At 37.5% G+C, this 24,929-nt stretch overlaps 1 protein-coding gene across 12 annotated transcripts in view; it reads right to left on the reverse strand.

Moving 5' to 3' along the window:
- The window catches only part of Rhot1 (ras homolog family member T1), a 74,986-nt gene that overhangs the window by 38,170 nt on the left and 11,887 nt on the right, over positions 1-24,929 (reverse strand). For 8 of the 12 annotated variants that reach the window (XM_087191923.1, XM_087191919.1, XM_087191913.1 and 5 more), the window contains exons 2-9: positions 20,856-20,914; positions 17,896-17,977; positions 15,554-15,597; positions 15,100-15,153; positions 14,894-14,946; positions 10,163-10,271; positions 9,668-9,769; positions 361-459 (exon numbers count right to left, since the gene is read on the reverse strand). In XM_087191923.1, coding sequence (XP_087048049.1) covers positions 361-459; positions 9,668-9,769; positions 10,163-10,271; positions 14,894-14,946; positions 15,100-15,153; positions 15,554-15,597; positions 17,896-17,977; positions 20,856-20,914 — 602 coding nt within the window. Of the gene's footprint in view, positions 1-360; positions 460-9,667; positions 9,770-10,162; positions 10,272-14,893; positions 14,947-15,099; positions 15,154-15,553; positions 15,598-17,888; positions 17,978-20,855; positions 20,915-24,929 lie in introns of all 12 variants that reach the window. The other 4 variants (XM_087191917.1, XM_087191924.1, XM_087191915.1 and 1 more) reach the window with 3 other exon arrangements.

Below are 24,929 nucleotides of genomic sequence, written 5' to 3' on the forward strand. Positions count from 1 at the left end.
AGAAAAAATTTCCCAACCCCCCCCATCCTGCCTCTAAAACATAAGGTTCTTTGTGTGGCTATGTTATACAAAACCAAAAAAGCAAAATGATTCAGAGTTCAGACTTTAATTCATCCTTAATACACTTATTATATACCATGAAATGAAACTATCAGAGTCCCTTTAATGCACAGGATAAGAGAGTTTTTTAATATCCTAAGGCTTAAATAGCTTGATATAAAAGATACTTTTACATGAAAGAAATAAACCTTTATCAACATGTTGTTAAGATAATAAACTTTTATAGCTTTTTAAAATTTTTTATAGCTTTTATCAGCAAAGAACAAAGAGATACAAATGTCTGAAACTGAAGACAGCTACCTGAAAGAAGTTGAGTTCAGCATCATTGAGTGTACCATCATTATCTTGATCAGAGATTTTAAATATACGAGTAAGGGCTTTTATACAGGCTGGTTTCATCTATAAGTCATTAAGAAAAGAAACGACTGTTTTAATTAAAGTAGGACTTTAAAATATAATTTTCATTAGTAATGCCAGGAATAATTCCAATTGTTTTCCAATAACATCTAATACAGCCAACATGAAAAACGAACTAAAGCAAAGCCATTTACTTTTACACTCATCTTTTTAAATAAACAAGACAATACTGACTTGAACTGATATTTGGCATGTTTAAACTCTCCCTTCATGACCATGAATCCTGTGAGGATGGACAAAAAAGTAATTGATCATTTGGATCATTTGAAGAGATTCATTCTGCTAGTCACTTTAAGACGTTATGTTTTATTTCTTCAGCTAGCATAAAGAATTTGAACTGATCTATAAAATTACTAAAAGCTTTCCTCCTCACAGCAGACTTCTGGTAAGAGACTGGAACCCAGTGTTTTGATCTGTTCCCTATATCTTAAACTGGGATATAAAATGTGCTTATAGGGCCGGGGATTTAGCTCAGTGGCATCATGTTTGCCTTGCAAGCTCAAGGTCCCGAGTTCGATCTCCAGTACCGAATAAAATTAAAATAAAATGTGCTTATTCATAAATAGGCAGCAAAATATCACTGGTTAATAAGTGTAAAACACCAGGTATGGTAGCTCACATCTGTAATCTCAGCACTCTGGAGGCTGAGGCAGGAGGATCACTGAGTTCAAGGCCAGCCTGGGTTACTTAATGAGTTCAAGGTCAACCTGAACTACACAGTCCTGTCTCAAAAAAAAAAAAAAAAAAAAAAGGAAAAAACTTTAATTTTCTATTATAAGATTTACATTTTTAAAGAAAACTTTGCCTTTGGACACTTTTTTTTTTTTTTAGTGTTCAAGGAATGTTGAGATACTTTAATAAGGTTTTATCTGTCACAAAAGAAAAAACAAAACTAAGAAAGACTAGTTATTTAATGAAGACCCTGTGTGTTACATTACAGTAAAAGCATTAGAAACAACTTCTCTATCTTCTTCCATCACCACCACCACCGCCCAGCTGACTATGTCACCTTAAACAGGGTTGTGGGTTTTTTTTTTATTAACTTTATTGGTACATTTTAGGTATACATTATGATCACATTCATCATTGGAAATTTGTACCTGTGCATGTTATATCTTCCTTCTTGTTTCCCTTTTGACACTTTGTAAAACTTTTATAAGTAATGTTGTCGAGGATATATTTTAATAGCTTAATTATTTTAGGATATATAGAGGATAGAATATCTGACTATTTGCCTACATGCTTCTCATTTTATAAGAGTACAGGATAATCACTGCCAACAATTTTGAGAATGAAAAAACTTTCAGTGGCTAGGAATGTAGCTCATTGTAAAGCGTTTTTGCCTAGCATGTGCGAATTCCTGGGTTTGACCCCTAATACCACATAATACAAAAAAAAGATTTTCAAGATGATCCTTGAAGTTTAAACCTGAAGTGTTATCTCTTATAGACCTATCCCAATCAAGAGAAATGAGATGGCAAAATGAGAAAATATATAATAATTAACCTAGAATTTCAGCTGTATGGTTACCCAGAGCAAAATGTTAACGATGGCAGCTTTGATCACACTCCCAAACTGAAATGCCGAAAAGAAATTATTTCAAAAACAGTAAAGGAAATAAAACTTTTTATTTTGTTTTAAATGAGTTCCTGGGAGAACAATTTTACAAAATGAGGAAAAAAAAATTGTAAGATTATACAGAGATGAGAATGATATAAGAAAAATATTCAACTATTTAGACTAGGCTAGGGCTACCTGTATAAGAGCAGTAAGTGCTGACCCAGCTATCTCCCTTCTAGGTATCTTCCCAGGAGTTAAAAGTCATTATATTACTGGGATACACGCACACCACGTTTTGTTTTGTTTTCTTTTGTTCGTACCGGGAATTGAACTCAAGGCACTGAGTTTGCCAGGCAGGCGCTAGCACACTCATGTTTATAAGAACACAATTCATAATAGCTAGAACTCAGAAACAGCACATATGTCCATCAACAGATGAGTGGATAAGGAAAATGTGGCATTTATACACAACAGAGTACTACACTGATATAAAGAAAGATAAACTTGAGGCATTCATAGGCAAATGGATGCAATTTGAGAACATATTAAGTGACATAAGTCAGAGACACAGGCTCAAATATCACATGGTTTCTATTATTATTATTATTATTATTATTATTATTATTATTATTTGGTACTGGGGATCGAATTCAGAACTTTGTGCTTGCAAGGCAGGTGGCAGCACTACTGAGCTAAATCCCCGGCCCACATGGCTTCTCTCATATGTGAAACATAAAATATATATCCAAATAAAGAGCAAAACAGATGAGAAATAAATAGGGAGAAGTTCAAACACTTCTCCAAATTATATACTCCATTGTTTTAAAAAGGATGTAGCTCAGTGGCACCACACCTGCTTGGCAAGCACAAGGTCCTGAGTTTGATTCCTGGTACTGGAAAAAACTTAAAAAATATATGTATGCTAATTACTTTCACTTATATTAATAGTTTATTTTAGTTCACTGAAAAGAAAGTTTAGCATTATTTGCTCTTTCTTATTTTTTGCGTTTTAAAAGTTTTATTGGTACATTTTAGATATACACGATAACATTCATCACAGGGAATTTGTACCTGTACATGATATATCTTGCTTCATTTTTTTCCCATTGCCCTCCCCTCCCTTCAACCCCTCTTCCCCTCCCCATTTTTTCCTTCCATTCTCTTTTTTTCCCTTGTCCTTTCTTTCCTTCCCCCATCCCCACTCCTTTTCTCATTTAAACATTTTCTTCTCATTTCCCAATAAATGGGTTGGTTTTTTTTTTGGTACCGGGGATCAAAATCCAGTCCTTGAGCTTGTGCGGCAGGAGGCGAAACCACTGAGCTAAATCCCCGGCACAAATGGTTTCTTTTTAATAAGAATCTTTTTGATTTATGTCTTGTGCCCTGAGTAACTACTCTGAAGATAATACACAATATATTGACCACTGTTATTATTGTTATGAAGTTGTTTCATTTTTTCATAAAATGAAAAAAGTAAAAAAAAGAAGAGTACAGTACTAAGACATCTAAATCTAAAATTTAACATCTAAACATTTAACATCTAACATCTAAAATCATGGGTCACTTATTTTTTAAATAAATGGTAATATATTGCTTTTATAAATGTGATTCTCACATTAGACATTCAAGATTAATACAGATTACATTAGCATATTTTAGCCTCTCTTTAAAATCTGTTATATAATAATCTAACTGTTCCCAAAAGTATAAACGGCTAGAACAATATACACAACAGAACCTAAAAATAACTTTCTATTTTATGGAAGTGATTTTCCTCACATAATGAAAGGCTATATTAAAAAATAATTTAAGCAGGCCAGGGGTTCTCAGTGGTTCCAACGCCTGCCTCAAAAAAGCAAGGTCGTGAGTTTGATCCCCGGTACCAAAAAAAAACTTTAAGAAAAAATAAATAGTGATGCATCTGTCATCAAAGCTTGAGATACATTGGAAGCTAAAGTGCTCTAAGATGTTGGCTCAATGTCATTTTTAAAGTGTTAACCACTTAAAATACACACCAAAAAATGACAATTAAAAAGTATTAAGTATCTACCTCAATAAAACTGTAAACAACTTCTACAGTAATAAAATTTTTTGTGTATGAATAAACTAAAGCCTCACCTAGTAAGCATTACTATTATGTAATAGTCACATCTTTTTCATTATTAGGTAAGCTACAAACAACATAGGTCACAGAGTTCATCATCGCTGGAAACATGTACAGTTCAGGTTTTCAATTTGAATAATTTTTTTGATGATTCTACCTCAAATCTGTTATAAGCTTATTATTATTTAAAGAGAAGATTCCAGGGCCGGGGATTTAGCTCAGTGGTTCCCCCACCTACCTTGCAAGCTCAAGGACCCAAGTTCGATCCCCAGCACAAAAAAAAAAAAAATTTCAATTTTAGGCTATACATTGTTTTATGCATGTACAAGCTTTAAGTCTATCCTTATACCAGAATCTTTTATTTTTAAATCTTTTTGGTACCAGGGATCGAACTCGGGTCTTTGCACTTGTGAGCCTCGAAACGACTAAGCTAAATCCCCAGCAGTAAAATGGAAAATTTTACCTATCAGTCAAGTGCATCTAAGAAATGAGTAACAGATGGTAGATGCTTTATGCTTGTGGGACTAGGGGAAGGGTCAAGGGATTAGCAGATTAGCAGAACTAATAATAGGCCTGAAACAAAGCAGCAATTAAAGAATTGAGAATACTAACAGGTATTTAAAGTACTATTAGGTTAACCTCTCAGAGGTAAAACCCTTTAGTACAAAAATATTTTCCAAATTTCCTTGATTATAAAATACAGCATCTGGTTGAATCAGAATGGAATGTAATTGTTAACAAGCACACTTACTGACTTTTATGAGGCAAATCTGGGAAATACTCAACTGAAAGTAAATTACTTGGGCCCGGTAGTGTACACTTATACCAGTTACTTAGGAGGCTGAAGCAGGCAACCAGCAAGGTCCTGCCTCAAAATAAGGTTTTAAAAAGGGCTGAGAAGCCAGGCACGGTGGTCCCCACCTATAATCCCAGCACTTGAGAGCCTGAGGCATGAGTATCTACATGAGTGAGTTTGAGGCCAGCCTGGGCTACATAGTGAGTTAAGGGCCGGCCTGAACTACATAGGGAGACCCTGCCTCAAAAAAACAAAATAGGGTCGGAGATTTAGCTCAGTGGTTCTGCCACCTGCCTCCCAAGCACAAGGTCCTGAGTTTGATCCCTGGTACCAAAAAAAACACCCCAAAATAAATAAATAAAAATTTAAAATAATAAAATAAATAAATAAAATAAAAAGGGCTGCAGATGTCGGTCAGTAGCAGAGCACCCAAGGGTTGGATTCCCCAGTACAACAAAGAGGGGTGGGAAGAGGCAAAGGATTTGAATAAAATACAGTACATACTTTTCCAAAGAAGATACAAATGGCCAATAAGCACATGAAAAAATTCTCAACATCATTAGCCATCAAGGTAATGCAAATCAAAATCACAATGAGATACCAACTACATCTACTAGGATGATCAAAAACAAAAATAAACGGCTGAGGGGCTGGGGATTTAGCTCAGTGGTTTTGCCACCCGCTGCGCAAGCGCAAGGACCCGAGTTCGATCCCCAGTACCCAAAACAAAACAAGAAATGCAACTGATACATGCCACAGCATAGATGAACCTTGAAAACATCATGCTAAGTGAAAGAAGCCAAACAAAAGGCCACATACTAAATGATTCCATTGTTATGAAATGTCTGGGAGAGACAAAACCTTAAAGGTAGAAAGTAGATCAGTGGTCATCAGGGGTTAGGGTAGGGTGGGTTTGGGGACTAACTGATACAGGGTATCTTTCAGGGGTGATGAAATGTTCTGGAATTAAGATAGTGATTATACAACTTCATGAATTTACCAAAAAACCCACTGGATTGTATACTTTAAAGAGGTACATTTTATGGGTATGTCAGTTATATCTAAAAAATGTAGTCAGTTTTTTTTTAAGTCTATGGCAAAATATTCTTAAATTTTAGATATTAACTTTAGTACATGTTATAACCATCAATGTTAATGGTCTCATGGGGCCAGCGATTTAGCTCAGTGGTTCTTCCACCTGCCTCGTAAGCGCAAGGACCCAAGTTCGATCCCTGGTACCAAAAAAAAACAAAAACAAAAACAAATATTAATGGTCTCAATTCACCAATCAAAAGAAACAGACTGGCAGAATAGGTCAAGAAGCAAGATCCAACAATATGCTGCATTCAAGAAACACATTTAATTAAAAAAGAAACTCACAGTCTGAAAGTTAAAGGGTGGAAAACAATACTCCATGTGACAGGAACCCAAAAAAAAAAGCCAGAGTAGCTATCCTCTTTGCAGATCAAGTGGATTTCAAACGAAAATCTAAAACACTCTGGTCCCAAGAATTTCAGATAAGGGACACTCAACTTGTATGTACAAATCTATTGTGAACATGTGTTTTCATTCCTCTCAAGTAAAAACTTAAGAACAGGACTGTTGGTTCTTAACAGTAATACAAGAAATTTCTATATTGTTTTCTAAAATGATTTTATCATTTTACATTCACATTAGCAGTATTAGAAAGTTCTAACTGGTTCACACCTAAGCTGACATTTGTTCTTTCAAAACTTTTAACTTCATCTCCCTAATGAGTGTATAATTCAATCTTGTTATTGTACTGATTAGTATTTTTCTGATTCTAGTGTTGCACACCTTTCCTTGTGCTGTACTAGCTATTTGTCATCTTCTTGTGTCTTTTTAATTGGGTTAACTATTAATGAGCTGTAAGAGTTCTTTATATATTCTGGTCATAGGTTATATGCATTATAAATATGGTCTGTTTAAGGACCACTTTTCATTTTCTTAACGATGTCATTTAAAGTTCTAATTTTTTTTTTTTTGGTACCAGGGATCAAACTCGGATCCTTGCGCTTGCAAAGCAGGCAGCGGGACCACTGAGCTAAATCGTGGGCCCCCAAAGTTCTAAATTTTGATGGAATCTTCATTTATCAATTTTTTTCTTTTATACATCATGTTTTTTATATCCTAGGAAATTCTTGCCTACCCTAAATTCATAAACATTTTCCCTTATAATTTCTTCTTAAAGTTTTAGTCTTTCATATTTAGGTTCATAGATCCTTTCAAGTTATTTTTATATATGGAAATAAAGGGTTGAGGTTAATTTTTTTTATATGGATACCAGGTGTTCTAGTGCCATTTGCTGAAAACACTATCTTTTCCTCGGCTCTTGAATAGAGTTTATATTCTATAAAATGTTAATGTTAAATAACCTTTCAAAACTCAGTGGACCGTATATGTGTGGTTCTATTTCTAGATTCTGTTTTATTCCAATGATCTATATGTCTTTCCTTACACCAACACTGCCTTGATTACTGTAGCTTTAGAGGAAATCTTAAAATTAGGTACTAAATGTCTTCCAACACTGTTTTTTTTTCTTTTTCTTTTTACTTTTCAAGGTCCTTTGTACTCCTACATAACTTTTAAATTTCAATATCCAATTCTTCATTTATAGCACGTATACATAGACCTGAACTTTTATATATACCTTGTGTTTTCTAATCCTGCTAAATTCAAATACAAGTTCTAGGGGCTCCTGGAGATTTCTTAGTATTTTCTCTGTAGATGATCATTCATCTACATATAAAGATTTTACTTCTACCTTGCCAATCCTATGCTATTTGTTTATTTTTATAGCCAGACTATTTTGGTTTGGGCCTATGTTTCAAAGTTTAATGGACAGATGAAGAGTAGTCTTATCTGTCCTCGTTCCCCACCTTAGGGAGAAAGCACTGAATCATCTCCATTTATATAAGGCGTTTTTGCTGGAAGTATGGAGTACATGTCTTTGATCTGTTGAGAATGTTCTGTTCTACTTCTAGTCTCCTGATAGCTTTCATCATGAAATGCTGTGGAATTTAGTCCAATACTTTTTCTCCAACTAGTGACAGGATCATATGGCTTTTTCCTTTCCTCTGTTAAAAGGATGACTTTTGGGGGTGGATCTTCCAATGCTGAACCAACACTGCCATCCCTATAATAAAACCACTTTCTACATACTGCCAGATCTGACTTCTAATAGTTTGTTTTGTTAAACAAATTTCTATCTATGGGCCGGGGATTTAGCTCAGTGGTTTCGCCACCTGCTGCGCAAGCACAAGGACCCGAGTTCGATCCCCAGTACCAAAAAAAAGGAAAAAAACATTTCTATGTTCATACCTTTTTCTTCAATAATCTTTATCCAGTTTTAGTATTAGCACAATGTTAATTTCCCAAAATGAGGGGAGAAGTGTTCCTTTTTTCTGCTTTAAATATTTCATTTAAAATGCATATGAGCCTGTTGTTGTCATATAGGTAGGTTTCCAAGCTAGGAATATACTTTCTTTAATAGATGCTATTCAAATTTTATATTTCCTCCAGAGTTAGTTTCATTAATTTGTCTTCCAAGGTACTTCTTAGAAGTTGTCAAATTTATTTCAAAAAAGATTTTTGTAATATGCTTTCTATATCCTCTTAAATTCTATAAAATCTGTGGTAATGTCTCCTAGATCTTGATATTGTAATTTTAAAAATGTACAATTGATATTATGTAATAGAAAGAAAAGGTCTCTAAAGGAGCAGGGGAAGCGGGAAGGGTAGGGGAAAGGAAAGAAGGGAAAAGAAAAAATATGAGAAAAGGAAAAAAAACAGAAACAAAGTCTTTGCAAATAGGGAAGGGTGGAGGGGGTGAAGGGAGGGCAGGGGAAGGGGGAAAAAATAAGAACCAAGATACTCATGTAATGGTACAAGATCCCAATGATGAATGTAACTGTATTTTATACCTAAAATACAAAAAAATACCAAAAAACTTATTGGGGGGAAAAAACGTTTATTACATATTGTACACATGTCCAAAAACTATACAAGGGCTAGGGGTATAGCTCTGTGAAAGAGTGTATGCTTAGCATGTACAAGGTCCTGGGTTTAATCCCAGCACCAAAAACAAAAAACAAATTTTTTTTTTTAGTAGTGGGGATCAAACTTGGGACCTTGCACTTGCGAGGCAGGCGGCAGAACCACTGAGCTAAATCCCCAGCCCTTGAGTGTTTTTAAGTTTGTAGATTCTGCAATAGCAAAGTAAGTAGCCCAAGATATATTCTGTAAAGGTACAAATTCCCAATAATGAATGTCAGCATATTATATACCTAAAATGTACCAATAAAATTAACGAATGAAAAATAAATAGTAAAGTAAGTAGATCATTAGCTAAATATTTGGATTTTTTTTGCCAATTCTTCTGTTTGCTTTAATGGAATTTCCTAAAATAATATTTAACCTGAAAGCATCTTGTGCATTTAATGTGAATTTCATGGAAGAAAAGTACTTAGAAAATGTAACAATTTCTTAAGCAATAAATTTCAATTTTGGGAGCTTAATCTTTACAAAAATATGTAAGAGCTGGGCCGGGGATTTAGCTCAGTGGTTTCGCCGCCTGCTGCACAAGTGCAAGGACCCAAGTTCGATCCCCGGTACCAAAAAAAAAAAAAATATGTAAGAGCTACTAAAAGCCACCATTACTAGAGTTTCTCTCTCTACATTCTAGTCCCTATAAACAGTGTGAAAGTTACCTCCTTGTCCTCTGGGCAGTACAGTGGGCCTGTAGGATGAAGTACAGCTTTCTGTGCATAATAAAAGAGCTCTGATATGTTCTTCAGATTTTTTGCTGAACACTGAAAAATAAAGTGTAAAATTTTATATTCTCCACAATCAACTTTAACAATTTTTTTTTGGTACCAGGGATCGAACTCGGGACCTTGAGCTTGTGGGGCAGGCAGCAAAACCACTGAGCTAAATCCCTGGCAATTTTAACAATTTTTGACTGTTAATATACAGTAACAATAACATTCCTTAAAAAAATTTAAAAATGCAATTATCCTTTGTGGACATCATAATATGAATGCTTACAAAGAGCTTAGAAGACAACTCTAAGTTTTATCTGATTTACATCACTTCCAAAAAACCACAAAATTTATTACAATCTATATGATTCCCCTCCTATTCAAAACCTCAATTTAGTGAGAATTCACCACTAATAAGTTTCCAAATCAAATGATGAGTCATACCTCCACACAGGTTTCTATTTCTGTATACTGATTCATAATTGGAAGGATGGTCTCCATACTACTATATTCCACAAGATCAGATTTGTTCCCAACCAGTATCAAAGGCAGCCTAAAATAAATAGGACACATTGTAATAAGGAAAGGCATTAGATCTATGTTTTGATTTACATTCTAACTAAAAAGCATTTATTTAATCTCACCATATCTCTACTATGGTCAGGTCAAGGCCCCTAGATAGCAAGTTCACTTGTTTATTCAACACATATTTATTGAACACCTATAAGCTTCATATTCAGATTCTAAGTATTAGGGATACAAGACAAAGAAGGTCTCTCCTCATTCTAATAGTGAAAAACAAAAGTGATTAATAAGTCAATAAACAATTTCCAACTCAGTCACTGTTATGAAGGAAGTGAAGAGGAGATACTGGGTAGAATTAGGAGAGGGAATTAATTATAAAGAGTAATCAGAGAAAAGCTCTCTGAGAAGGTGTCATTTGAGCCAAGGAGTAAAGGACATGATAGAATCTGCCATGTGAAGAACAGGGAAGAACTGACTGGGAAGAAGGCACAGCATGTGCTTAGGGCCCAGATTGAAAAAAACCATCCTGGTGGGGCCAAAGAACTAGAAAAAGCCAGAATAGGAAGAAACCAGTGGAGGGAAAGAAGTCTAAAATGGGGCTGGAGAAAGAATCAAAAGCCAGACACATAAGGACTAAAAGCTACAGTAAAAACTATGGGTTTTAATGTAAATGGTCATAAGCAGAGGTATCAGCTCTTCCTGGTGGAAACATCTGTTGGCTATATTCATAATATTCCTGTTGATCTTATTGTCTGGCCCATGTATACTGGGATACATAGTGAGTTCAGAGCCAGCCTGAACTACAAACCAAGACACTGTCTCTAAAAAACAAACAAACAAAGATTTTTCTAAAGTGATGCTTGGATTAGAGCAATGACAGTGAAGATGGAGAGAAAATATTTGGATGAGAGATCTATTTTAGGAATAAACTCACAGGAGTATCTGACAGATTAGACACAGAATCTAAAGGAAAAGCAAAAATCAAAAAGCATGCAGGTTTTTGGCTAGACAAAGTGGGTAGATTTCCAAAGACAGAAAACTGAGGGGTTCTGTTGTTTCTGGGTGGTGGTGGGGTAGGAAGGTAATTAAGGACTTTGCTTTAAATAAGTGAAATCTGAGAGGCCTGTGAGAAATGAAATGGGCCTAGCAGAGGAGAGTTCTTGTGAACCCTAAAGGACAGCTTGGAGGGAGAGCAAGGACTTACTGGACTCTAGGCTGCAACAGAAACACTTGCAGCACTTAGTTTACCCCTATAATACCATTATGCTTAAAAGGACTGACTCATTATATCAGCCAAATGTAGACTCCCCACAGAGCCAGAGGATTTCCAAAACTGTAGTGGTTTATAATAAAAGGTATATATTAGAATAACTCAGAGCCGGGGATTTAGCTCAGTGGCACCATGACTGCCTGGCAAGCGGAAGGTCCTGAGTTCAATTCCCAGTACTAGGGGGGGACAGGACAAAAAAGAATAACTCATGGAGTTAAAAAAAAAAATGTGGGGCCAGGGATTTAGCTCAGTGGTTTTGCTGCCTGCTGTGCAAGCGCAAGGACCCGAGTTCAATTCCCAGTATCACTAAAAAAAAAAAAAAAAATGTGTCCAATTACTGGACCTGGGCCAGGGATTTAGCACAGTGGCACCGCACCTGCCTCACAAGCTCAAGGTCCTGAGTTTGACCCCTGGTAGCAAAAAAAAAAAAAAAAAAAAATTACTGGGCCAGGGCCAGGGATTTAGCTCAGAGGCACTTCGCATGCCTGGCAAGCACAAGGTTCTGAGTTTGACCTCCCCCTACTCCCCATCCCCCCCCCCCCCCGAAAAAATTACTGAACCAGGCATGGCGGCACACACCTATAATCCCAGCACTTGGGAGGCGAGGCAGGAAGAGAGGATTACCACAAGTTTGAGGCCAGCGTGGGCTACATAGTGAGTTTAGGTCCACCCTGAACCATATAGGGAAACCCTGTCTCAAAAAAACAATAAAGGGCCAGGGAATTAGCTCAGTGGTTCCGCTGTGTGCCTCGCAAGCATAAGGACCCAAGTTCGAACCCGGAACCAAAAAAACAAAAAATCAATAAAAACAAAACAAAACAACAAAAAAAACCAGTCTGAGGCTTATGCTGGGTGTAGTGGAACAAGCCTGTAAGACTAGCACTCAGGGAGACTGAGGCAGGAGGATCGCTGTGAGTTTGAGGCCAGCCTGAGCTACATAGTGAGTTTAAGCCCAGCCTGAACTCCATAGCAACTTTGTCTCAAAAATAAATAAATATTACTGATTCTAAAATTCTAGGGTAGGACAAAAGCATATTTTTTAATGTCTCGGGTAATAATGATATACATTCCCGATTAAGAACCACTGTGTTGGGCCGGGGATTTAGCTTGGTGGTTTCACCACCTGCTGCGCAAGCACAAGGACCTGAGTTCGATCCCCGGTACCAAAAAAAAAAAGAACCACTGTGTTATCAAGGTGTGGTGCCAGCGGTTTGGCTCTACACAGTGAGTGAGACCCTCTTAAAACAACAACAAACCACTGTGACAATGGCCCAAGATACAGTAGTACCAAGGAAGGATACATATGTAACAGATGTAAATTGAAGGTATGAGGGCCAGGTAACAAGTTACTGGAAAGTGTAAGGTCTATATAATAAAAAATATGCCACACCTCAGGGTATTCAAAATCAGAAAAATAAGTATGCTCATATAATTCAAAAAGAGAAAACTAATAGTCTAGGGATGGCCACACCCATGACTATGGACCACAGTCATACCTGTGAATGCTAAATTAGATTCCTAGCAACAAAAGCCACTTCCAAAGGGTACTAAAAGCACCACTTAAACTAGCCATAGCATTTTAGGAAGCCACGACAAAAAATGTTCAATTCAGTGGACACGGCTGGTGCTTGATAGGTCCAGGCAAAAGTGCTTTCTCTGAAGAGTCTCTCTGGATATGGAGGGAAATGGCTCAAACAAGAAGGGCAGGGCCGGGGATTTAGCTCAGTGGCTTCAAAGCCTGCTGCGCAAGCTCAAGGACCTGAGTTCAATCCCTGGTACCAAAAAAAAACGAAGGGCAGATGTCAGGAGCACATGGATACTGGACTATAGGCAGCAATGCCCATCAGGACATTCTAGGCTGCTGGGAATGCTCTTCATCTGCACTGGCTGCTTCTGTAGCTACTGGCCACATGGACCTCTCAGGGCCTTGAAATGGGGCTAAGTGTGCTAGAAGAAATGAAATTTTAGTCTTATTTTTTAATTTTATTTAATTTAAATTGCCACAAGGGCCAAGGATTTAGCTCAGTGGTTGTGCTGCCTGCCTCGCAAGTCCAAGGTCCTGAGTTCGATACCCAGTACCAAAAAAAAAAAATTGCCACAACTGGTTAGAGGCTACTGCATTGGCCAGAACAGCTTTAGAAGGCCCAGTGCTCCCTTCCCACTTTGTCAGGAAATCACTTCAGCGTTTAAAACCACAAAAAGGAGAAGTCATCAGGGCTGCAAGGCACAGCACATTTAATGCCATCACAGTCATAAAGTCTCTCCAATGAGGGTCAATGATCACCCTCATCTATTCAGAACCAGATCTTCAGAGTTTCAAAGCACAAAAATGCCCAATTAAAAAAGAAATGTAAAAAATCAAGCAAAGGACCAAATATATATGACTAATAATAGCCTGATTTTCCTAACACTTAAACAGTCTCAAATGCTTCATAAATAATGTATGTCCAATCAAATAAGTAACACTGTAAAGAAAACGTTTTGCTTCTTTTTGACACTCTTACTACATAACTGGGGCTGACCTCAAAACACATGGCAATTCTCTTGCCTCAGCTTCTCAAGTACTGGTCTTATAAGTATATGCCACCATCCCTAGCAATTACACAGAAACCTTCCACTTTTATGGCCTCTGGTTTTTTGTTGTGTTTTTTTGAGACAGGGTGTCAGGCTGGCCTTGAACTTACTCTGCAGCCCAGGCTGATCTTGAACTTGTAGCAGTCTTGCCTCAGCCTCCCAAATGCTGGGATTATGCCACCCTATCTGGCTGGCTGTTTCCATTTTGACTTAAAAAATTTATCCCCAAAGCTACTATTCTGCTCAGAAAAGTAGAGAATGCACGGCCTCTTGCTTTTTCCCTATCACGCTATGAGCAATCAATATGCCACAGTCCATTAAGGGGGGATCTTAAGAGAGAGGCAGACTAGGAGCACAGCTCTGCGGTAGAGCTCTAGTCTAACATGTACAAGTGTGCAAAGCCCTGGCTTTGATCCCTAGTATCACAAAAAGAAAAGGGGGGGCAGGACACACAATATAAGTGGAACGTACATGGTAAAAGTGACACTTTCAACCTGCAATTTGAGAAACACAAATGTAACATGCTCATAATATTTAATGTGTCTATAATTTTGAATCATTACAGTATCACAGCTCTGTATCTTGCTTTGCTCTCAAATATATGTGCAGTTTCAAATGATTCTTCCCAAAAGAGATATGTGCACGGAGGTGGGTGAACAGAGAAACAAACTGATAGACAAAGCAAATGTGGCTGAATTTTAACTGGTGGATCTAAGAGAAGGGTTTACAGATGTTCATTACTATTTCTTGCACCTTGTCTGTAAACTTGAAATTTTTCAATATAATGTTTGAGACAGAAAAAATACCTGCTGTCTTTATCTGTTCTTTCATTTATGAGAGGAATCCATCGACTTGTTACCTAAAACAAAATTAACAAGAGCTAAGTCATGATGCAGATCTTTTTCAAAAAATACTGTCCTTAGATCCTTAAAATTCTAAATTGAGAATCAATTTTGAAAGTACTGCATTAAAATTTAACTAGCTATAGTAAGAAAAAGTCAGACATTCATACCTTATCAATAGAATGTTTGTTGTTAACAGCATAAACTATGCAGATGACATTAGCCTAGAAGAAAAATTAACAAATTAATGCCATTTTAAAATAAAAATATAAACAGTAACATTTAATTACCAACTAGCTAATATATTCAGGCCAAAAGAAAAATAAATTTGGAAAAAAAAAAACTTGCCTCATAACAGAAAAATATTCCCAAGAAGTTACCAGGAAAAAAAAAAAAAAAGTCACAACTCACACAATGATAAATGTAAACAAATTGTATACCTAAAATGTACCAATAAAAGAACTTAAAAAAAAAAAAAAAGAAGTTACAACTTACAGGAAAAATATATACACAAAATCAGCAATTACAACAAAGAATTAAAATTCTTGGTGAGAATATTTAAAAAATAGGTTAAAAAAAATCACTTTTTCCCACCAAACCTCTCTACCATGTTTTTAAACTCACCTGTGATATTTCTTGATGAAGTTGTTCATCACTCTGTTCTGCTTCTACAAATGACAAAAAGTCAGTATTTCATATTTTAAACACTTTCATAAGACTAACAGTCAAGCTAAAATCTATACCCCACCCATCTAACATCCGTCAAAATGACTTGGAGGTTAGCATCAGGCTAGGTGGCTAAGACAGAAGGCAAGCCAGGGAAGATCAAGTTGTACTATGATAAGGAAGGAAACTGGCTAGCAATGAAAGACAAGACTACAAGAGGATAACTCAGACACAGGAGAGCAGAGCCACTGTGTGATAAATCTAGGCCAGCATCTGAACCAGAATGAGAAAGGTCAGCCAAAAAAGATCAGCAACTCAAGATCGAAAACTGAGTGCTTCAGAGTCAGAAGTTCAGACAAAGAGTCTATACACACAGGAGCCATAAGGCCAAATGAGAATAAAGATCTAGATAGCAGGTAGGCATAATAATAACCAAGGCCCAGAAGCAAAACTGTACATGACACTGAAGAATCCAGAACTCCCTCCTTCTCTAGCACCTATCTCGAGCCAGAACTGTCTTCCAGAGGCCCACAGGCACAAAGGATAAGCATGACAGAATCAGAGGAGGCAACAAAGAAATGAAGAGTGAAGCAGTTACTGAGGTATTAATTTAGGTCACCTCAGTTAGCTTACCTGTTGACATCCCCCCAGTAGGCCTATTATTTCTCAAATATAAACTAGTATCACATATGCGTTCAGTGGTTTGTTTTTTTTTCTGGATCCGGAGATCGAACTCAGAACCTTGCATTTGCAAGGCAGGCGAGATGCCACTGAGCTAAATCCCTGGCCTACCAGTGGTATTTTGTACTATGCTAAATAACTGGTCATATCTTCAATATCTTTTCATATGTTAAGTAACAGGTTAAGGCTCTAAGACTAAAACTGAAGTAAATCTTTGTGGCTACATGTACTAAAAAAGAATAATTTCGAGCCGGGGATTTAGCTCAGTGGTTCTGCCACCTGTCTGCCAAGGTCCCGAGTTCAATTCCCGGTACCAAAAAAAAGAATAATTTTGTAAGTAAAACTAGTTATAAGACTTATTGAGGCAGAAGACAGTCACTCTCCCTCAGCTCCTAGGATAGTACTTACTGTCCAACAGACAAGCAATGTAAGCCACATATGTAACTGTTAACCTTCTAGTAGTTAAGTCTAAAAAAGATAACATTTTTATTTACCTCAAAACAAAAAAAGTACAAGTACAAGGTTCCGAGTTCAATCTCCAGTACCAAAAAAGAATAATTACTAAAGCAATACACATGTGCTTCCTACCTAACATAACCTAATAACTGTTTTAATTATATAGTAACAAATTAAAGTTAAAAATTAAAGAATAAACTTAGAGGGGTTTTTTCCCAGTTTTTTGAGACAGGGTCTCACTATGTAGATCAGCCTGGCCTTGAACTCACTATGTAGCCTAGGATGGCCTCAAACCTGCAGTAACCTTGCCTCAGCAGGCATGCACCACCATGCCCACCCAAATTCTTTTTTTTTTTTTTTTAGTACCAGGGATCGAACTTGGGTCTTTGCACTTGCGCAGCAGGTGGCAAAACCACTGAGCTAAATCCCTGGCCCCCCAGCCAAATTCTTAAACTCACAACTTTTTCTAACTCTGTAAGAGTATGCCTGAGTGCCTGATAATAGAACTGACCCAGACCTTCTCTCTGCAAAGACAATTCCAGAAGGATGATGACTTACACACTACTTACCATTCTCCTTACTTTTCATTATTATGGAACCCAATTTAGTATTTAAGGACAGAGAACTATCAGATGGAGGCTTTGGGTGGGGGTAGGTAGAGAGATATAAATGAAACAGGATAGAAAAGGATCACATACTATGATAGAGTAAGGGCCATCTCTCTCTGAACATTTTTTTTGGTACTGGGAATTGAACTCAGGGCCTCATTCTTGCCAGGTAGGTACTGTACCACTGAGCTACATCCCTGGCCCTCCCTGAACATTTTTAAATGCTTAGGAAGAATTTGTTTTCAAAAGCTAGGTGTTGGCAGCACATGCCAGTAATCCTAGCACTCAGGAGGCTGAGACAGGAGGAATGCTATGAGTTCAAGACCAGCCTGTGCCACATAGTGAGTTCAAAACCAGCCTGGAATATGTAGCAAGATCCTGTCTCAAAAAACAAAACAAAAAGTCTGTTTTCATGACTTTTTTTTTTTGGTACCAGGGATCGAACTCGGGTCCTTGCGCTTGCGCAGCAGGCGGCGAAACCACTGAGCTAAATCCCTGGCCCTGTTTTCATGACTTTTTAACCTTAGAGCTTCACCTACAGAGCTCACCTATTACCTGAGTAATCCACAATGTGTGTTGGGACTCTCTCAGGGGTGACATCAGCCGGAATGGTGATTTCTTCTGCCCGAGGGGGAACCTTCGTTTACAAACAAACATAGAAAAAGAAAAGCATTTGGATATTATCAATCAAACTTAACAGGTCATGTAAATGTATCTGTATCAGCGCCTCTTGCCCATACTTGTCCTTACAGTACTTGCCATTCTTTAATTTTTGCCTAATTTTGTTTTTATCATACTGGCTGTACTTTTTTTTTTTTTGGTACCTGGGATTGAACTTGGGACCTTGTGCTTTCGAGGCAGCTGGTGGAACCACTGAGCTAAATCCCCAGCCCATACTTGCTGTACTTTTAAACGCTTATTTTTGTGCTTTGCCACAAAAACAAATACATATTAAAGCTGTACAATAAAACCTTTAACAATCAATAAACAAAAACAAAAATATTTTTCTCTCTTTAAAAAAACACGTGCCTTTCAACCTGTGTAGACAGAAGATACCTTAAAGATACTTCAGGTCTATCACAGACTAAGACAATTCTTATTTTTATTTGGTGTTTCAAACATCAGATTTTTAGTGAGGTTTGTTTTTTGGTACCGGGGATCAAACTCAGGACCTTGCACTTGTCAGGCAGGTGGCAGCACCACTGAGCTAAATCCCCAGCCCAAACATTAGGTTTTTAAAACACATTTTTATTCTGTCTTCTTGAAAGCTTAAGATACTCTAGAAATGAGGGGCTAGGTTAATTCCAAAACAATCTTCCAAGGCTGGGAGTTTAGCCCAGCTGTAGAGCATTTGCCTAGTATGTACAGGCCCGGGGCTAGGTCCCAGCACCTCAAAAGCCAACAAACAAAACAAAACATTTTTCAAATAAAACAATAAATTATCAAAACTAGTTTCTTCTATAAGATAACTACATAAGCCTTATGTTTAATAACTATTTTTCAGGGAAACTAGATGATTTTTTGATTAATTAAAAGGCCCTTGCCAGGCATGGCGGTGCATGCCTATAAAACCCAAACTCAGGAGGCTGAGGCAGGAGGATCCTTGTGAGTTCAATACTACACAGTAAGACCCTGTCTCAAAAAACTCAGAAGAGGGCCAAGGATTTAGCTCAGTGTCACTGCGCCTGCCTTGCAAGCACAAGGTCTTGAGTTCAAACCCTGGTACCAAAAAAAAAGAAGACATGTAAAAAACTCAGAAGAAAACAAAACAAAATACCCTTACCCAGGGCCGAGGATATAGCTCAAACAGCACCACACCTGCCTGGCAAGTGCAAGGTTCTGAGTTCAATTGCCGATACCAGAAAAAAATAATCCTTATGCAGACCAGAGGAGCTATACTAAAACAATTTTAAACTAAGTTAAAATATTTTAGGATACTGTTAGGTATAACAGCCCAAGTGATTATAAATTAATGTTAATGATTCCAACCATTTATGAAACTATACTTCATTTCTCAAATTAAGTAATTGCTCATTTAACTACCTTAAAGGAAAAAAAGGCAAGAGAAACAATGAGTGATGAGTATATGATAGTTGTGAACGTTGAAAACACTACCACATGGCGGGTTCAGCTTAGTGGTAAAGCACATGCTTACTATGTGCAAGACCCTGTGTTCAGTTTCCAGCACAAAATAAAATCAAAAACCCCAAATCTAAACAAAACACTACCACATGGTATCAAATTTCTATATGGATGATGAAATTATACAGATATTCCTATCTAAACAAGAGTAAAGAAAGGTTACATGCAAGCAGGACATGGTGGTGCATACTTGTAATCTCAGCACTTAGGAGGCTGAGGCAGGTGTACTGCCACAAGTTCAAGGCCAGCCTGAAGCCTGGGCTACACAGTCAGCCTCAACTACAAAGTGAGACTCTGTCTCAAAAAAGAAAGGAAAAGAAAAAAAGACAAACCATGATACTGCAACACTAATAGTACTATGTAAAAAAAAAGAGAAAATACAAATCATTTTCATCCATTGCACTGATCCCATGCCCCATAACAATACTCTAAGTTTAAGTAAAGATTCCGCCAGCATCCCCTCACACTGAAACTTATTTTCTTTCTTTTTTTTTTTTTCCCAGTACTGGAGATCGAACTCAGGACCTTGTACTTGCCAGGCAGGCACAGCGCTACTGAGCTACACCCCCGGCCCTTTCATTTTTTTTTTTTTTGAGCCAAGGTCTCATTATGTAGTTTAGGCTGGCCTCAGACTCACTATGTAATTCAGGCTGACCTCAAACTCATGGCAATCCTCCTGCCTCAGCCTCCCAAGTGCTAGGATTACAGGCATAATCCACCATGCCCAGCCTAGAACTTCCAAATCATAAATAAATGCACTGCTAGTCATAAAAAAAAAGCTGATTTTTAGTGGCATTTCACTATCATTAAGCACATCTTATCTGAGACCCACAACAATTCTCTGAGATAGAATAAATTTGTTTCTTCATCTGTAAAAGGAGGCAAGTAGATAATATTAAAGGTTTTCAAATATGTGTGTTAGAACTCTATTGGTTTCGACAAAAATACCTCCAAGACTAGGCAGTGTCAGGCAGAAGGCAAATGGGGATCCAGACCTTTCACCCTCTGTCAATTCACAGAACATTCATCATCTCTGATATTTTGACTTTATGAGTAAATTTTATTTTTTTGAAGGCTCACACAGCTGAGATGATCTCTACATACTTTTCAGCTCCAATTTTACAGATGAGACAACTAAGGCACAGAGATGAGGAATTTCCTAGACCCCATCAAAGGGTAAATACAAAGGACTCAGGTGAATGTAGATCTGGTTCTTGCTTAAGCTATTTTCCATAAATTAATATGAGCCTTCTAACAAGTCATAACTGTTGAAAAGGAAGCACATGGAAAAAAGGTAGAGTTCATTTCATTTTTAATTTATTTTTTCTATACTTTTAAAAATATAAATATAGAAAAGAAATCAAAATGTTCACCTCTTCTGGAAATTCTTCACTGACCAGAGACATAATCAGTGATGTCTTCCCAACTCTAGCTGTGAAAAGAAAAACCATTACTTTAACAAAGTGTTTAGGTTCTATATAAGCTCAAACCTAGCAACCATACGGGGAAATCTGTCACTTGTTAGCTAAAACCAAAGGCATCTAAATTTAGTACAACATTTAAAAATGTATATAAGTTTTAAAAATAGCAATAATAAGCCCATTATGTATCAGCATTGACAAAGTCCTGCATTATTTTTGAGTGTTGTTTAAGAATCCACTGTATAGGGCCGGGGATTTAGCTCAGTGGTTCCGGCGCAAGCGCAAAGTCCCAAGTTCAATCCCCGGTACCAAAAAAAAAAAAAAAAAAGAATCCACTGTATAATGTATTAAACACACATATACACACATACACACACACACACATATATTTACACACCTTTTTTTTTTTTTGGAGACAGAGTCTTGCTATGTAACCCAGGCTGGCCTTGAACTCACAGTGATCTTCCTCCTTCAGCCTCCTGAGTGCTGGGATTACAGGTGTGCACCACAATGCCCATCTATAACTTTTTAATGTTATCTCTTAACAGTGAACATCAGTATTATCTCTCAATTTTCACTTTTACAAACAATGCTGTTATTACTATTTCTATAGGACAAATTCATTTAAGTAGAACTCACGATCCTTTTTGTTTTTAACAGATTTTATTAAGTTACCTCTAAAAAATAATAAACCAATTTACCTCATCAACAGAATATTATAGAGTACCTGTACCTCTCTATCTCTATATTCTTTCTTAGAGTACTATATTTAACAAGTTAAAAAACAAAGAACCTTTCCAGCTACATTTTCTTTTCTTTTTTGGTACTGTGGATTGAACTCGGGTCCTTGCGCTTGCGCAGCCGGCGGCGAAACCACTGAGCTAAATCCCTGGCCCTCCTGCTACATTTTCTATTCTAGCCATTTTTAATACATAAGCCTTAAAATCTTACTCTTTGTCCTGAAATTTGACTACCGCCATGACTTATCTGATCATATAATTACTATTATTATTCAACTGCTTATCCACTAAATCCTTTTGTACTCCTAGAGGAAAACAGTCCACCTGCCTGTTAGTCTCTGCCATAGTAGCAAATTACAGTTTTTAAAAGTAGAGTCTAAATATGAAAAAATGAAAATTTTTAGAGTTAAGAACAATAACAGTTTCTCTCCAAATGACTAAAAGAAAGGATGAACTAAAAACATCAGTAAGGGCCAGGGATTTAGCTCAGTGGTTCTGCCACCTGCCTCGAAAGTGCAAGGTCCCGAGTTTGATCCCCAGTACCCAAAAAATAAAAAATAAAAAATAAACAAACAGTGAAGTCTCTGGGAAACTACTGAATGGCCAAAACACAACCCAGGAGAGTACTGGTCCAAACACTATAGAGAGTGTGCTCTGAACAACTGAGCACTGCTGGTGCAAGGGCTGGTTAGTGGTTAACCGGTGTCTTCTAGCTGATTTCCACAGACCTTTTCGAGGGACTTGTGGAAGAAGGCTTGGGTATTTTTCAAGTGATTGAAAACAAAGTAACATTTCACTGAGTTCTGCCGGTATCTGCCGTCATCACAGAACTGCCAGGCCAGCCAGGTGTGGTGGTACATGCCTGTGATGGCAGCACTCTGGAAGCCAAGGCAGGAGGACTGTTGTGAGTTCAAGGCCAGGCTGAACTACATAGCAAGACCTTGTCTTAAAAAAAAAAATCATTCTTTATGGCTGAGTAATATTCCATTTTATTTTAAAATATCACATCTTTATCTAGTCTCCAGTTGATGGGCATTTGGGCTGTTTCCAAGATTCAGCTACTACACACTGCCACAATGAACATGGGTACACATATATCACTGTGGTATGATGCTTTTAATTCTTTTGGGAAGACACCCAGCAGGGGGATAGTTCTGTCAAATGGGACTTCTAATCCTAGTTTTTTGAGAAATCTCCACACTGATTTCCACAGTGGCTGCACCAGTCTACACCCCTACCAACAGTTGGGAAGGTTCCTTTTTCCCCCACAATCCCACCAGCATTTGTTACTAGCTGATTTCTTAACAGCAGCCATTCTTCCTGGAGTGAGGCGGAATCTCAGTGTTGTTTTCATTTGCATCTCTCGAATGACCAGCAATGCTGAATATTTTTTTGTATGTCTATTTGCTGCTTCTACTTCTTCATCAGAGAAATGTCTGCTCATTTCAGACGCCCATTTTTTTATTGGGTCTTTAAATTAGGGGGTCTGGGGCCAGGGATTTAGCTCAGTGGTTCCAGCAGCTGCCTCGCAAGCACAAGGTCCCAAGTTTGATCCCCGGTACCAAAAAAAAAAAAAAAAATGAGGGGTCTGATTCTTTTAAGTTCTTTATATATTCTAGACAGTAGACCTTTGTCTGAGGAATAGCTGGTAAAAATTTTTTCCCACATTGTGGGTTGTCTCTTCACTCTGTTGGTGGTTTCTCTTGCTGTGCAGAAGCTTATTAATGAGCTGAGATTCAGTTGTTGATTCTTTGTGCTAGTTATAGCTAAATGGATGCACATTGAGGCCATACTCGCAAGTGAAATAAATAGGACACACATGTGTAAATACCGAATTGTTTCTCTGGTGTGAGAAACTGCAAGTGTAAATGAAGAGCAAAATGTATAACAGATAATGTGAAATAGGAAGAAAAGGTTCAAAGGGGAAGGGGAAGTGGGGGGGGGGGGTGGAGTAGGGAAAGGAAAAAAATATAAGAAAAGAAGGAAAAAATGGAAAGAAGGCTTTTGTAAACAGGAAGGGGTGGAGGGACAGAAGGGAGGGAAGAATGGGAACAAACTGAACCAAGGTATATCATGTACAGGTACAAATTCCCAGTGATGAATGTGATTATAATGTATACCTAAAATGTACCAATAAACTTATGGGGGGAGGGGAGAATTGCTAGACCTAATCAACAATGTCAGCTTATTCAGTTTTCTACAAAATTACCCCATGAGTAACCTGGGACTCAGAGACAGTGATTTTCATAAGAGCTCTCCAAAAGATTAGTTGCAGATCTGAAAGAATAACCTATCTCCTGGACCAGCACACTGGTCTTTCTAGGCAAAGAGCTTTAAATAAAAAAGTTAATATAGAAAGGGAATGATGTCCCCTAAAGTCAGCATGCACAACATACACAAATACTTCCTAGGTTAATGAAAATATTCACTGATTCACTGGTGACTAATCCAGCAGCTCTGGCTCACTTTGACTTTTTTAAACTTCTTTTGAGAAAATCTCACACTTACAGGCAAACTGCAAAATTAGTACAAAGAATTCATATCTCATCTTTACCCAGATTCCTTATAAGTTAACATTTTTCTATATTTGTTATTATTCTTGCACTGTGTATTTGATATACAGACTCAAGACTGAGAAAAAGTGTATCACAGTGTATACAGCATTTCCTAAAAGCAAATTCATTCTTTTACATAACCAAAGTATGATGTCAAGAGTAGGAAGTTAGGGGCCGGGGATTTAGCTCAGTGGTTCTGCTGCCTGCCTCACAAGTGCAAGGTCCTGAGTTTGATCCCTGGTACCTAAAATAAAATAAAATAAAATAAATAAAGAGTAGGAAGTTAGCCAGATGTAGTGACAAATGCCTGTAATACCAGCTACACAGGAGGTTGAGGCAGGAGGACTGCAAATTTCAGGCCAGCCTGGAAAACTTCGAGAGACTTTGTCTCAAAATAAAAAAGCGCTGATCGCCGCCTGCCTCCCAAGTGCAAGGTCCCCAGTTCAATCCCCGGTACCGATAAATAAATAAAAAATAAATAAAAAAGAGCTGGAGATGCAACTTAGTGTGAAGCGCCTGGGTTCAATCCCAAATACGAGAAAGAGAGAGAGAGAGAAAGAGAAATTAGCCACAAATGCAGTACTATAATTAGATGTGATTCACATCTTACACTTCTGTTATCCTTTATGGAAAAGAAAAATCAACCTGGTGTGGTGGTGCACACCTGTAATCCCAGCACTTGGGAGGCTAAGGCAGGAGGATTGGCAGAGTTCAAGGCCAGCATGAACCAC

Source organism: Heterocephalus glaber, unplaced genomic scaffold, assembly GCF_053883595.1.
Source record: "Heterocephalus glaber isolate CG9 unplaced genomic scaffold, H.glaber_assembly_v1.0 deba00001564, whole genome shotgun sequence".
Classification (NCBI taxonomy): domain Eukaryota; kingdom Metazoa; phylum Chordata; class Mammalia; order Rodentia; family Bathyergidae; genus Heterocephalus; species Heterocephalus glaber.